Genomic DNA, 15,396 nt, shown 5'->3' with positions numbered 1-15,396 from the left:
TAATAATAATAATAACAAATAATTATCGAAGCGTTACATAAGCACGAACAAATAATAATAATAATAATAATAATAATAATAATGATTTTGCACGAGCAACAGAAGTTAAACAAAAATTTTAATTTTAATTAACGATTTTTTAATAAAAGGAAAAGAAAAGTCATCGTAGTCTCATGTCGTGGCACATTTTCTTTTTTTTTTTTTTTAAATTTTGGCAAATAAATTTTGTATTTTTTTACCGGAAGTCGCCATTTAAATTAAATTTAAATTTTTCCCTTTTCTTCGAGCAACCATTTTATTTTATTTAAATAAAAAAAATTAAATTAAATTAATAAAAAAAAACTCACGTGCGTCGCTCGATATACATTTTTATAAAAATCTCTTCGTTGTTATTGTTGTTATTATTATTATTATCATTATTATCATTTGTAATTTTTTCAAATTTCATCTACGCCTATTTTTAATTATTTCAAAGCCCATTTTTTATAATTAGTAAAAAAAAAAAAATAATAATAAAGTAATAAATAAGCATTTAGTGTTGTTCTATTATTGCCGAAAAATTATTTAAAAAAAAAAAAAAATTGTTTGTTTGTTTGTTTAAACTTTTGCGTCATTATAAACTTTTTTTGTTATAATTAAAATTAACAAATTGCGAACAAAAATTGTCGACAAACAAAAAAACAATTTCTTTAAATATAAACTTAAACAAACGTATCGAAGCATAAACAACAATTTTTTTTTTTTTTTTTTTTTTTTTTTTTTTTTTACAATTTAAACAAAAGTTAATAACATTTTTTTTTTTTTTTTTACTCTAAAACTAAATAAATATTTTGAGCGATAATAATAATATATAAAGCACAGCTTTTATTAAAATAATAATAATAATAATAACAAAACAACTAATCGACTAATAATATTGATAATAATAAAACACAATCGAACTAAACTAAATTTTTTATAAATAGCTCTCATTATAAATACATTTTCTTTTTGTTCTAAATAAATAAATTTTGTGACACATAAATAATTTTGGCATTGATTTCGATTAATAAATATTTTTTTTTTTTTTATAAACAATTTTTTTCGTAACAATCAACAATCTAGCAGAAGAAAAAAAACTCTCTCTCTCTCGTAAATGTATAAAATCAATTTTTTTTTTTCAGTAATCAAATAAATAACGTTAATAAAACAATTATTACGTCATTCGCCAACCGTTTTTTTTCTATCAATTAAATATTCAATATCCAATAATCAATCAATCAATCAATATCATTTCGATAAACGATAACGAAAATTAATTTTAATCCGCAAAAAAAAAAAAATTTATGAAAATATTTATAAAATGATGCATTTGGATAATTTTGATTTTTTCTTGTTCACGTTTCCAGCATCCGATCTCAATTGATTACGTATGAGCCTAACAACCTGAAATATTTTAATTTTTTTTTTTTTTGTTAATGATGAGAAAATTATAAATGATGAGAAAAAGAGAAAAAGGAAAAAAAAAAAATTTTAGACCTCGTGAAAAGCTTCGTCGACGTTAAGCGGTGGATCTTTTGCACTTGTTTCTATATAATGTGCTCCTAATTTTTGCGCCATTTCTTTTCCACTCTCCGTTGATATTTTTCTAAAATGCACAAGATCTACTTTATTGGCGACTAAAAGCATCGGACACGAATCTCCATCTTTAACTTGTAAGATTTGAGTATGAAAATTAACAATATTTTCATAGCTTTGCTTATCGGTAACAGAATAGACTAGCATGAATCCGTCTCCTGTTCTCATGTATTGTTCTCCCATTGCACTGAATTCATCTTGACCTGCTGTATCTAAAACTTAACATAATAATAATAATAATAATTTTACAAACAAATACAAACAGGTTAAATATATTTAATAATTACAATACAAAAAAAAAAAATGCCATCACAACATTTTTATCGAAATTAAAAAGCTAATATAAGCAAACTCGTTTTAGAACACAATGTAACAAAATTATACTTTTTTTATATGCAATTTAAAATAAATAAATTACAAACATTTATTAAATGTTTAATGATTTAAAATAAAACAAAATCTTAAATTAATTTAAAAAAAAAAAAAAAACATGCTTTCGAATACAAATTGTGGCATGCAAAAAACAAAAAAAATTCATTCGAATAAAATGTAAAAAGAAAAATAAAACGAATAATACTTGCAGATATCATGCGAATAATTTCCTTTAAAATAAAATAATATTCATCATTGCCAACCTAAAACTGCATGCATTATATGATTAAACAAATGATATGGTTGGGATATTAAATCTATGCATTACAGATATAACAGATCAGATAATACCTGGAAAAATTAAATTAAAAAAAATTTTTTTTGTAAATTAAATAAAAGTATGCTGAACATTGAATCAAGCTATTGTATTCGATTGATATTGTAAACATAAGTTAGAGAAATAATTATAATTACCATCTAATATGCACCATTGATCATCTACTTGAGTGTGTTGAATATAACTATCCTCAATGGTTGGATCATATTCTGTTACAAAAAGCCTTTGAAAATATTGTATTGTCAAACAACTTTTACCAACACCTCCATCCCCAACGACAACAACTCTGTATTTTGGTAAATCTTCTGCTGGGGGATTTTGCCCTGTCCACATCATTGACCGCCTTCTACCTGTAATGCAAATAATAATATTAATAATTTTTGATTAACATGATTTTGACGTTTTTTTTTTTTTTTATATTAAATTTAAACATCACTTACTAACCTATTGTGTCTGATTAATTGCAGCTAAGCTGCATCAATTAAAAAAAAAATAATAATACAACGAATTTGTTGTTTTCAATATGTTTAAATAATGAAATAACTCCGGAGAAAAGGAAAAAACACAACACAAAAATTAATAATTGTCAAAACCCAGCCCGGAAAATTATTTTAACCTAACAAAATCAACGAAAAAGAAACAATTTTTCAAATTTATTTTATTAATATATAATCAATTAGTTAAATAAATATATATATTTTTAACGTTTCGTGCTTATTATAAAAAGTGATCACTTATTGTAAAATCTCTACCAAACTAAATATAAAAAGTAAGTAAAAAAAAAATTATGAATAAAAAAATAAAAAAAAAAGCTCTTTACGCTTTGACGTTTTTACTATGTCTGGAAAAAAAAAACATGGCGGGGAAAAATTTCCCTGCGACGCCATCATCGATTCCAACGGAAATAGTGACGTCACAAAATCAAATTAATTAATTTGAATTTAAAACAAAAAAACTTTTTTTTTCCCGAATATTTTCCTTTTTTTTTTTTTTATTTCAAAAACTTAAATATGATTCCTTAAATTATCAAAAGTTTATTTTTTAATTTAACGTGAGTCCTTTTTTTAAAAAAAACGATATAATTATTAAATCCCTCCATATTTTTATTGTATACCCCGACCGTTACGAAAATTTCCGTTAAAAATTTAAATTCAAAATGTTTTGAAATAAAATAACCGAAAAACTTTGTTCTTCTTTCATTTCTATTCATCCTTTTGAAAACGTAAATTAATAATTTATTATATTAAGAAAGGAAAAACGTTTAAGTGAAAAAAAAGAAATACTAAAAAACTAAAAAAGCAAAAAAATGTACATTTATTATATTTAAAACTTAAAATATTTTAATACTTTTGTTGTTTTTGTTCTTGTTCTTTTGTTATCGTCGCATTATTTATTTACAAAATCATTACAATACAATTAATTAATTATTAAAAAGAAAAAAGACAAAAAAAAAGAATTAATATCTATTGCTTTTTAATATTTAAAAAAAAAAAAGATGAAGAATAGTTTTATCATATATATATAAAATTTTGACGATACTAAATTGACTAGATATTTTATCCTCCTGCTTTTGACATCATTCTAACCGTATTTTTTAATGCTTGTCTTTTATTACAAAACCAAATCCTTATAACTTCTCTTTCGTAACCCAATTGATGAGCTAAAGCCGTGATTTCCGTACCTGGCAAACCAAAACAATTGAGAAAAACATTCAATTTCAATTCAAATGTTGGTGATATTCAAAAATCATTTCCGGTTATGTAAAAAAAATTACCCGAAGGATGAGTGTTCCTTTCGAAATGTACATTTAACAATTCCAAAGCTTGAGGAGTAAACGACGTCCTCCTTTTTCTTTTTTTCGATGGTTCCATACCTATAAATTCCGTCAAATGATTTTGACCACTTTTGAACCTTTCTTCGGCTTCTTTCATCCACCTTTCCAAAACGGGTTTGATTTTTTGAGCGCTTTTCGGCGTTATGTCTAACTTTTCAAACCTGATCGAAAAAAATTTAAAGAAACCAATTGTTAATATTATTATTATTATTATTATTATTATTTTTATCATTATCATTACGAATACAAGTTACAAAGGTCAATTTTTTCTCTTTCTAATTATAAAAGGTGCAGCAATATCGGGTTTTCATGCCATATCAAGCCATACGTATAAAAACATTTATTAAAAACAAAAAAAAAATTTTTTCCGTTCTTCTTCTTCGTTTCCTTTTTTTTTATCTTCTCTACCCGCGGACGCAAAAAAAAAATTACACGAAAACAAGAGAGAGGAAGGCAAAAAGAAAGAAAAAACATAAAAAAACAAAAAAACCAACAAAAAAAAATCCAATGCCCTGGCTCAAAACAAAACAAAACAAAAAAAGAACAAAAGCAAAAAATGGAAAACTTAAAATATATATAATTTTAAAAAAATTTAAAATTCCCGCAAAATAATATTAATAATAATAATAATAATAATAAAAGCAAATAATAATTTAATAAAATAAAAATTTTAATGTACATATTTATTTATTTATGCTTAGGTATGTATTACGCGTACAAATAAAAGAAGCATGCTTTTCCGTCAACACGTGAGTGTATGTGTGTGTGTGTGGGTGTGCGATATCCAAAAAAAAAATAAAAGGTCATAGGCCACACATAAAAGGCATTATCATTATCATCATCATCATCATAATCATTATTATCATCATCATATATTGAATAAGTGCAAAAAGTTTTTTTTTTTTTTTTTTTTTTTAAACAGAAATTAATACTTAATTAAAATAACTAAAAAAATAATAAGAACGTACATGGTTTGCTGTCGTGACGCGGCACACAAGACTCGGGAAGCCAGGGCACTGGGAACAACAATAATAATAATAACAATCAAATAATGATAGTAATAATAATAATAATAATAGTAAAAGAAAATTTTTACGCATGTTTTATATATATAAATTAAACCGTACAATCTAATCATGTAATTTTTATCCCTCCCTCCCCTCCCCGTTTTAACAACCGATCAAATTACTTAAACAAACAAACAAACACGCACGCACGCACGCACAATTCATTAAAATTTTTTTTTTTTTTTTTTTTTAAACATTAATTTTATTCGTCGCGGTTTAGTGTGTAATAATAATAATAAAATTCATTCTGTTTCCACGACGAAAATAAGAAAAAAAAAAAAAAATATAAGTAATACTTTTTTTTTTGAAAATTAATAGTTATTAATAGTTATGTTGGCTAACCTGCAAATAGCACTCTGACTGTAAGCAGGACCTTCGGTGACGCTTAAAGCTTGTCCGACTTGAGTTTGTGTCAGTCCGAGAGACAATCTTCTCAATTTAAACGCTTTTGCAAAATCTTTCATTTCGTCTAAATTAATTCCATCGACGACGTTGCTTTGAACTTCGCTGATCATGGGTTCGTCTGTCGAGGAAATAAGAATAAAACGTGAATAAAAACACAATAATAGTAATAATAATAATAATGGATTTAAGGTATGTTACTGACTGGGAGAATCGTCCAATAAGTCACAGCCGTCCGACAGCGGAGATTCGCTTCTTTCTCTTCTATAATTTTCCGCATCGGTGGTCATTCTGCTCATTTGATGAGCAGGTGCCGGAGTCGGTGTTATTGTTATGTCGGAATTGTTCGCAGTCAGCCTAGATATGGCGTTCAGGGTATTATTATTATTGGAAGATGAACATCCGTTGTTGCCGTTGCTGCTGTTGTTGTTGTTGTTGTTGCCGCTGCTATTACAACTACTATTCGAACTGTTACTCTGTGTATTGCTACTGTTTAATTTGTCGCAAGACTGTAAAAAAAAAAATGTTTGATTGATTGATTGATTGATTCCGTCGAGGGTAATGATGAAGGTATGTGAAAATTTTCCTTCATTACCGAGTAGGAATGATGAGTTCTGTGTACGGGACTTTTAACAGTGTGATTGTTTGTCGAAAAACTGTTCAAAAACGAATGACTCGGCATTTGTGATTGTTGTTGGTGTTGTTGTTGCTGCTGCTGCTGCTGGTGATGTTGCTGCATGGCATTTAAAAGTTGCTGTTGCTGATGTGAAGGAAGACCGCTTAAACCTAAAAGGTTATTACTAGGACCTACCAAAAAAAAAAAAAAATCAAATCAATTTTTAAAATTAGGTACATTTCACAAATAAATAAATAATTTCTAGAAATTTCTTTTCACGTACCTGGACTAGATGTGGATGCAGAAAGCAAATGAGGCTGCGCTAAAGATTGCAACTGAGCTAAGGTTGTCGTTACAACTTGACCATTGTTTAAAGCTAGATTTACCATTTGATTGCCGGTCACATGATTTACAGGTATTGTTAAGATTGTCTGCGTGGCTATACCTAATTATTTAATAAAAAATAAATTAAACAAATAAATTTATACGCTCGTGTGGAACGTTGTAATTATCATCATCATCATTATTTTATTTTTTTTTTAAACATGTAATAAAGGAATAATAATTTTCTAAACAATAAATCAGAATATTTTTCAAACAGGGGGGGAGAGAGAGGGGGAACGCGTTCGGCGTTTAATATTCCCCCCAAAAACTTTAAATCCGTTTTGTTACTTTATTAAAAACTTTGTTTTAACTATTTTACTAAAAGAAATATTTTCGGCCCTTTAAAAACTTTTCGTTTTTGCTCCCCCCGTCCCCCCTTCCCCTGTCCCTCTCCTTCTCCCCTATCCCCATTTTCATCCCTTTCATCCATTACCACCATCGAACCGTCCCTTCCTTTCTTCCTTCCTCCCTTTCGCCTTCACTCTATAGATGTTTCACCTCTTTTGCTAGCTACCCTCCCCCTTGTTTCCCCTTTCCCCCCAATTCCCCGCTCTACGAACTCACCTTGCGACGTCGGTATTAGTAATTGAGCCCCTTGTATTCCTTGCACCAATTGACCGCTGGCAAGTATTAATTGTGGCATTTGCGTTCCTCCTTGTCCAGGATTCAATATGGACGACGACGACGGCGACGACGATGACGACGATGACGACGACGACGCCCCGGCATGATTTCCCATCATTCCGTTGCTGTTATTCGATCCTAAACTCAAATTCAACGGAGTGTTTAAAAGGTTTTGCGGTGGCACCGTTAAATTTTGCAACGAAGTCGACATCGATTGCAGTCCTGTCGAAAATATCATCATAATCATCATCATTATTCGGGAGAGAAAGAGAGAGAGAGGGGAGGGGGAAATTTTATTTATTTATTAATTAATAGCATGCACACATACATATATATATATATATATCTGAATTTAATTCCCTACATCTTTTATACAGTTAATAAACCCATGATTTAATTATTGATTTCAATTCAAATTAATAAAGAGATGAGATTGAGAGAGAGAGAGATAGAAAGATTTAAGGGAAAGGAATATAAAAGGAGAGAGAGAGAAAGAGGGAGAGAGGGGGAGAGAGAGGGGTGGTTGGTTGTTTGAAAATTAAAGGTAATTATGAATAAACAAGCAGTAAATAATAATCAGAAACCATTGAAAAGAATTTTTTTTTTTTTTTCATTCTTTTATTTTTCCCATTTGTTCATTTTATTCAAAATATTATTATTATTATTATAAGAGAGAAAGAGAAGACAGAGATAGATAGATAAATAGATAGATAGATAGAGAAAGAGAAAGAGAGAGAGAGAGAGAGGCAGAAAAGCGAATGGTAAAAATTTAACTTTTTATTTTTAAAGGAAAAGATCCTTTTATTTTATCATTATTATCATTATTATCATTATTATTATTATTATTATTATTATTGTTTAACGCACCCGTAAGGCCTTGTAATCCGGCGACTAAAGAACTAACGCTATTTAAATTTTGTAAACCCGTTGCTAAATTTTGTAAATTTTGAAGACTTTGCAAAGCCGCCATTTTGCTGTCGTGATGTCCGTTCATCATGAGCAAATGCTGAACCATTTCGGCAGTCTTGGCGTCAAAATTATTTTTCAAATTGATTGTCGGATTCGAATCATCTGATATTTTCGTGTCCAACGATGGCATTCCGCCGTTTATCGATGGTTCTCTCTGAACCGGATACTGGTCGGGAGAGGGTGGATTTGAATCTTCGCTACCCTGAAAATAACAAACAAACAAACAATATTATTATTATTAATATCAACCTTTCTTTAATTATTTATTTTTTCAACTTCTTCTTTTGGGGTTTTTTTTTAAACAGATTAAACAAAAAAAAAAAAAGGGAAAAAGAAAAGAGAGAGAGAGAGAGAAAGATGGAAAACGAAACGAGTGGAATAAAGATAAAGAAAAAAAAAAAAAAAGTTTCGAAAAACAAAACTAGAAAAAGTTTTTTTTTTTTTTTTTCTTTCCACGTTGTTATTTAATAAAAGGAAAGAGAGGAGAAAAAAGGTTTTTCATTCGAAAACAAAGAAAATTTTGAGAAATTTTATCCGATTCAAAATTAAGATGAAGGGATGCTGCTGCTCCTTCTGCTCCTGCTCCCACTGCTTTCGGTCCATCAAATTAAATTAATAGTCAAATTTTCCACAATGTAAACATTTATCTTTTTAAATGAAGAAAAAAACATAGCCGGACGAAGACGCAAACGACGACGACGACGAAGTTAAATAATAATAATAATAATAATAATAATAATAATAATAATAATAATAATAATAATAATAGTAATAATAATGAAATGCGGGAAAATTAATTCGAGTTACAAATTTAAAAAAAAAAAAAAACGCTACACGCCAATGAATCAATCATTCATTTCACCATTTTTTAATAACTCTTTTTTTAAAATCATTATCATTATTATTATTAGGTTCTCAACAAACGGTTAAAGGTAAGGAAAAAACTTTAACGCGTAATCAGGCACACGCACGCACACGCAAACACACACACAGAACATGAGAGAATCTCACGTCGAATTTTTTGAATTTTTAAACGGAAAATTTCATAGAATCACGTGACAAATTAAAAACATCTTCTGCTTGAAAATTTTAAACATATATATATATTTTTTTTTCAATTCGTGAATTTTCCAACACGCGCTCGGAAAATTTCTCCCACCATCAAAACATTTTTTTTTTATATTAAATGTACTCATTTTTTTTTTTCGTAAATTAAATTTTTTTTTTTTTTGCTGATTAAATTTTCTACCCCTTTTTTTTTCTCTCTAAACGAGAGTTAAAAAAAAAAAAATAGAGAGAGAGTGAGTGAGTGAAAGTGACAGAGAGAGAGAGAGAGAGAAATTCAACAACGGAAAATATCCTACATGTTCTCCTCCCCCCTCTCTCTCTCTCTCTCTCTCTTTTTATCCATTTGGAAAAAAAAAAAAAAAAAATCGAACGCGACGTTAATCACCTTGAGTTAGCTTATGGCGATTCACAAAAACAAATAAGCATAAATTTTTTATTACGGCTTAATAATTTTTTTTTTTTTTTATTCTACCCCCATTTTCCTTCCCCCACCCCCACCACCTCCCCCTACCCCCGACGTATACCTCTCTCTCTCTCTCTTTCTAACTCACGCACGCACACACGCATTTACGGCACTTTTTCATTTTTTTTTTTTTTTTTTACATCCCTTTCCGCATTTTTTTATTTTTTTTTTGTCCGAACAAACGTAAGGGAACGGACGATATGTTCGTTCGTTTTATTCATATGAAATCAAAAAAAATGAAAATATCGACAAAAAGTCGGTTTTTGAAAAACAATGAGGGGAGTTCCGACAACCAACATCCCTCTTTCGGCGGTTTCTTTTCTTTCTTTTTCCTTTTATTTCAACGGGAAAACACAACCCCCCACCACAACATAATTTTTTTACTTAAGAGCTTTGAAAAAATTCTATAACGATGATGATGATAATAAGGGGAGGAGGGAGGGTCATTTAAACTAAAAAATATTTTTCCAATTCAAAAACCACCGACACCACCACCACCGCCGCCAACACAACCGCCAAAACTTCTTTTTCTATTACCTTCACAAATCATTTAAAATTTTCAAATCCCCTTCTTTCTCTTTCCCACCTCGTCTCCCTCCCTCTTCCCCTCTCTCTTTAAGAATTCGAACGATTCGATATAACATTGAAAAAAAAAAAAAAGATGGAGAAAATATCGTCGTCGGTTAATTAAAAAAAAAAAAAAAAATTTTAATTAATTTTTAAAGGTTACAAAAAAAAAATTATTATTAATAATAAATTTTAATAAATAATTAATGATGAAATTATTATTATTATTATTATTCTAAAGGTACATAATTTTAATAAAATATAATTAAATTAAATTAAAGTTATGCAATTACGAATTATGAACTCTCGGAATTACACGCACAATTACGCACGCACCCACGCAATCACGAACACGCAGAAATTTAAATTTTAAAATTTTTTCAATGTCATTCCAATCGAATTTCTTTATTAAAAAAATAAAAAAAAAAAACAACAAAATCAAATAATAAAACCAACGAGAACAACAACAACAACAAATACAAACATACAAACAACAACAACAATAATAATAATAATAATTTAATAACTAATTTATAATTTAAAAAAAAATTTTTTTTTTTTTCTTTTTTTTCCCACGATCTTTAAATTTATAATTTTTTAAAATGTCGAATTTAAATTGATTTTTTTATTTATTAATTAATTTATTTATTTTTATTACGAGTAATAACTGATAAGAAAAAAAAGCAGACGAAAAAAATTTAATGATAAGAAATAAGTAAATAAATAAATAAATAAAACGAAATAAAAATTAAAAAAATAAAAAATTCCGGATGAACAATTATTACCCGGTTACCAAAGTTAATGTTTTCGAACGGGTGTAGTAGTAGTAATAATAATAATAATTATAATTATAATAATAATAATAATAATGATGATGATGATGATGATAATGATGATGAATTTAAAACATGCGATGCGGTAATGATTTGCACCGATGACGACGTCTAATAAATAACGTAATTAATATTTACGCTTTTTCGTACGCGCGTGCGTAATAGCGGTGAGGGGTGGAGGTGGGAGTGGGGGAAAGGCCGGCTTGATACCTTGAATTTGTTTGTTTGTTTGTGCTTTTTGTAATGTGGCAAAAGTTTCGTCGGGGTTTTAGAAAGACAAAGATTGGAGCTAGTTCATTCGAAAAAATTCTTTTTTATTTTTCTAATTACACGATCCTTTCGAACGATTTTTTTTTCTTATTACGATTGATTGATTTATGATTTAAACAAACAGTTTTTAAAAAAAATTAAACGCCATATTGTTAATAAAGAATTTCATTTCATTATCAAATGGCGCATACTCACAAACAAAAAAACAAACACTTCTCGTACCGTGAATTTAATACAACAAATTCGTTTAAAAAAAAAAGCGAAAACTAATTAGAACAATTTAACAATAACAATCAAAACATCTGGAAGTCTTTTTTTTTACCGACAACAACAAACGATTAATGATAAAAATAATCGTTAAGAAACAAACAATTTCCATTAAGGAAAACAACAACACGAAAACAAACAAACAAAACCGAAAACTCTTCGTGAACAGAAAACAGGTTGGGGTATGTAGGTGCGTATCCACATCGTGTCCACGCACCCGCACGCACCCGCGCACGCATTTGTCGGTTGACACCTGACAAAATGAGATAAATAATTTTAGAATCTTCGTGGACCAAACGAACGAACGAACGAATGAGAGATTATTACGATTGTGAAAAGGGCGTAAAAGGCGGCAAAACACACCCAAAAAAAAAAAAAAAATTGGTGTACGAAATATAACGTGACCGCTTTCGATTGATCGGGGGGGAGTGAGTGAGAGAGAGATGGGGGGAGGGCGACAGAGAAGTGGGAGGAGGAGAAGGAGGAGGAGGAGGAAAAAAAAAACAAAAAAAAAATTCATTTTTTAATGTACAAAAATTATCAGACTCGGATTTGATGCAGCGTAAATTGAAATAGGAAAACGTTTTAATATCGATAAAATTAAGTCACCGGTCAAACCATTTTATATTTCCATTCCTGGAGAAAAAAAAAAAGTTAATTTTTTTTTTTTTTTTCGAAATCCGTTAAAATGATAAAAGTTATCGAGAGAAAATTCATTCGTTGTATCCTTTTCATATAATTTTTTTTTTTTTTTTTTTTATTATCGATTCTCATAATATGATGCAAATGAGTATTCATCAATTTTTAATTTTTTTTTTTTTCCCCGGCGAATTTTCCAAACGTCACACAGAGGGGGGTGAAAAAAAATGAGAGAGAGAGAGAGAGAGAGAGAAAACCTCCACCACGTCGTCGTCGTCGTCGTCGTCCACTTTTTATATTTTTTTTCTCCCTTCCCCCTTTCCCATCAATACGATACGTAGGTAATAAAACGATCTGAATTATTAATCATCATCATCATCATCATTATTATTATTATTATTTTTTTTTTAATTAACGAAAAACGAACGCAAACGAACGAACAAGGAGGAGGGAAAAAAAAAAAAAAGTTTTCCACTCTCTCTCCCTCACTCACGTTGAAAAAAAAAAAATTTTTTTAACTTTACGAAATATAACAACAACAACAACAACAACAACAACAACGACAATAACAAACGTCAAACTATTAAAATCGATACGTTTAATAGTAATAATAATAATATTTATCGTATCGATCGATGTTTCGATTACGAGTTTTTTTTTTTTTTTTGTAAAGTTTTAGCGCCATAATTACCCGTTTCCTCATCACATCTCATATATGATGATTTCCCACGTAGTCGCGTCGTACAAAATAAAATAATAATAATAATAAAGGTAATGTACATCGCATGAACGATAATAAATTATTTCAAGGTCAATAAAAACAACAACAACAACAACAAACGTAACAACAAACGGAGATATAACGAGCGAAATAACATCCACTACCCGCACGTTTAACAAAAAAAAAAAAACAAGAACTCAAAAACAAAGATTGAAATTAAATTGATCGTTAAAAAACAAAAATAATAAACGTTTTTCCCAATCGATTCATCGATCGTTCGCATCATCGATCGATCGATCGATCTATCGCATATATTTTATTTGATATTAAATAATACGAACGACGCGCGCGTATTACACGCATTAACTAACTAACTAACTAAACGTTACGCGTATTATTATTAATTTTTTTTTTTTGTTATTATTATTCCGCCGTAATTCGAATCTTTTCATAACTTAACCGATGCGTATCAAGGATTGATTGATTGATTGACTGATTGATCGAATGACGTAATATATAGGAAAAATAATAATAATAACAAAGGTTATCGTCTGGAATATGTATTTGTCTGATTAAGTAATGATTATCGGACGATGTACGTACAAGTTTTCGAAATAAGAAAAAAATTTTTTTTTTTTAACGCATAATAATAATAAGAATTATCGGAAATTGCGATTGATTGATTGATTGACTGTCGTCGGTAGGATATAAGAAAGTGTTTGCTTTTTTTGTTGTTGTCGTTCTTGCTCTTGTTTGTCTCCTGTAATCTTCACCTATTCAATTCGCGTTTTCGAATGTAAATAAAAATTTGTTTGAAAAAATTGTCGTCGTCGTCGACGTCGACGCCGGTGTCGTCACCGTCAAATTAGTGGAAAAAAAAAGATTTTCGTCAGTTGTAACAAAAGAGATTGTTGTTTATCATGCGGAAAGAGAAAAATAATGAATGATGACAATTTTAAATTTTCTACGTGAAAACAAAAAAAAAAAAATTTAAAAAACTATTTTTGCTTACGATTTAATTGCAACCATCCTTTTCATCTTTCTCTCTCTCTCTCTCTTTCATTTTCCCTTCTTTTTTTTTTTACGCACACGCCACCCATCATCATCATCATCTTTTCCTTCTTCCCTTTTCATTATCTATGATGAGTAAATGCAAATGATATTTAAATTTTTTAAACCCATTCCAATTTCATTATTATCATCTTGACACGCTTATTTCAAAACCGACGACCATCTGTCCAGTTTTCCTTTTTCTATCATTTTCCCCCTTCCCCTTTCCTTCCCTTCCCATTCCCAATCCCTTCCCCTTTTTTTTTGTCTTTTCGTAACGACTGGAGAAAAACAAAAAAGTAGGATGCGTTTTTTCTTCGTATCAACGTGTGATTTCCATCCTCCCTCCTTTAATCGAAAACGTATTTAAAAATAATTTTTTAAAAAAACGAACGACCGCCGCCGCCATCGTTATTATCATTATCATCATCATCATCATCATTATTAATAATCCGCGACGTAATACATCTACATGACAAATAAAAAATTTAAAAAATGAAAGGTAGTTAATCGGTTTTATCCAAAAAAGGTTAAAAGATTCTAATAACAACAAACAACAAACAAATGGCAATAGTAATAATAATAATAATAATAGGATGGTAATAAAAACGTCTGGAAATTTCGATGTAATTAAAAAAAAATATTAAAAAATCAAATGTATGTCCAAATAATAGAAATAATAATAATTTTAATTTATTATTTTCGCACGCGATTATTCTAAGAAAGTAGAAATTTAAAAAATTCTACAACAAGTTGTTGTTTGTGTTGTTTGTTGTTTGTTTGTTTGTTTGCGCATTTAAACGTTTGTGAAATTCATTGTGTTTCGTGACCCAATGACCGTTGGCTCCTGCTACCACTTTGGTCTTATTTCGGTTACTTTTCTTTTTATTAAAAAAAAAAAAAAAAAAAAAAAAATTTTTTAAAAGAAATCATCGTCGTCATCATCATTATCATCATCGTTTCGATCGCGTTTGTCGTTTGTTTAAAACGCGTTGTCTGTTAAGGTCGTTTGTATTTTAAATTTACACAACAAACCGTCACCTCCCTCCCCCTCCCACCCCCTTTTTACCGTTTATACGAATTAAAAAAAAATAAAAGGAAAAGAAAAAAATCTTGAAATCCTTTTTTTTCTCTCTCGTCCTTTGGAACACGATCATTATTATTATTATTATTGATAAAATGAAAACAATGGCGGATAAGGTCAGAGTCAGAGGGGAGGAAGGGAGGGGTGAAGGAACATTACATACAATTAAATAAAAAAAAAAAAACTTGACGGCTAATAATTAAAAATCAAAC

General features: G+C 29.1%; 2 protein-coding genes across 2 annotated transcripts; both read right to left on the bottom strand.

The window, feature by feature from the left end:
* Positions 1–1,335: 1,335 nt before the first annotated feature.
* Positions 1,336–2,662, bottom strand: Phum_PHUM524310 (rap1 and, putative; the record flags this gene model as incomplete). The annotated part of the gene is made up of 3 exons (XM_002431339.1): positions 1,336–1,425; positions 1,519–1,835; positions 2,464–2,662. 3 exons carry the CDS (start codon positions 2,660–2,662, stop codon positions 1,336–1,338), a joined length of 606 nt encoding a protein of 201 aa, XP_002431384.1.
* Positions 2,663–3,882: 1,220 nt separating this feature from the next.
* On the bottom strand, positions 3,883–9,087 carry Phum_PHUM524300 (POU domain protein C, putative; the record flags this gene model as incomplete). The annotated part of the gene is made up of 9 exons (XM_002431338.1): positions 3,883–4,007; positions 4,101–4,321; positions 5,570–5,750; positions 5,835–5,986; positions 6,225–6,285; positions 6,529–6,684; positions 7,194–7,475; positions 8,121–8,424; positions 9,085–9,087. 9 exons carry the CDS (start codon positions 9,085–9,087, stop codon positions 3,883–3,885), a joined length of 1,485 nt encoding a protein of 494 aa, XP_002431383.1.
* Between the last annotated feature and the right edge of the window lie 6,309 nt (positions 9,088–15,396).

This window comes from Pediculus humanus, genomic scaffold (assembly GCF_000006295.1).
Source record: "Pediculus humanus corporis 1103172108285 genomic scaffold, whole genome shotgun sequence".
NCBI lineage: Eukaryota > Metazoa > Arthropoda > Insecta > Psocodea > Pediculidae > Pediculus > Pediculus humanus.
The sequence above is the reverse complement of the archived record's forward strand: the minus strand, read 5'-3'. Positions and strand labels throughout refer to the sequence as shown.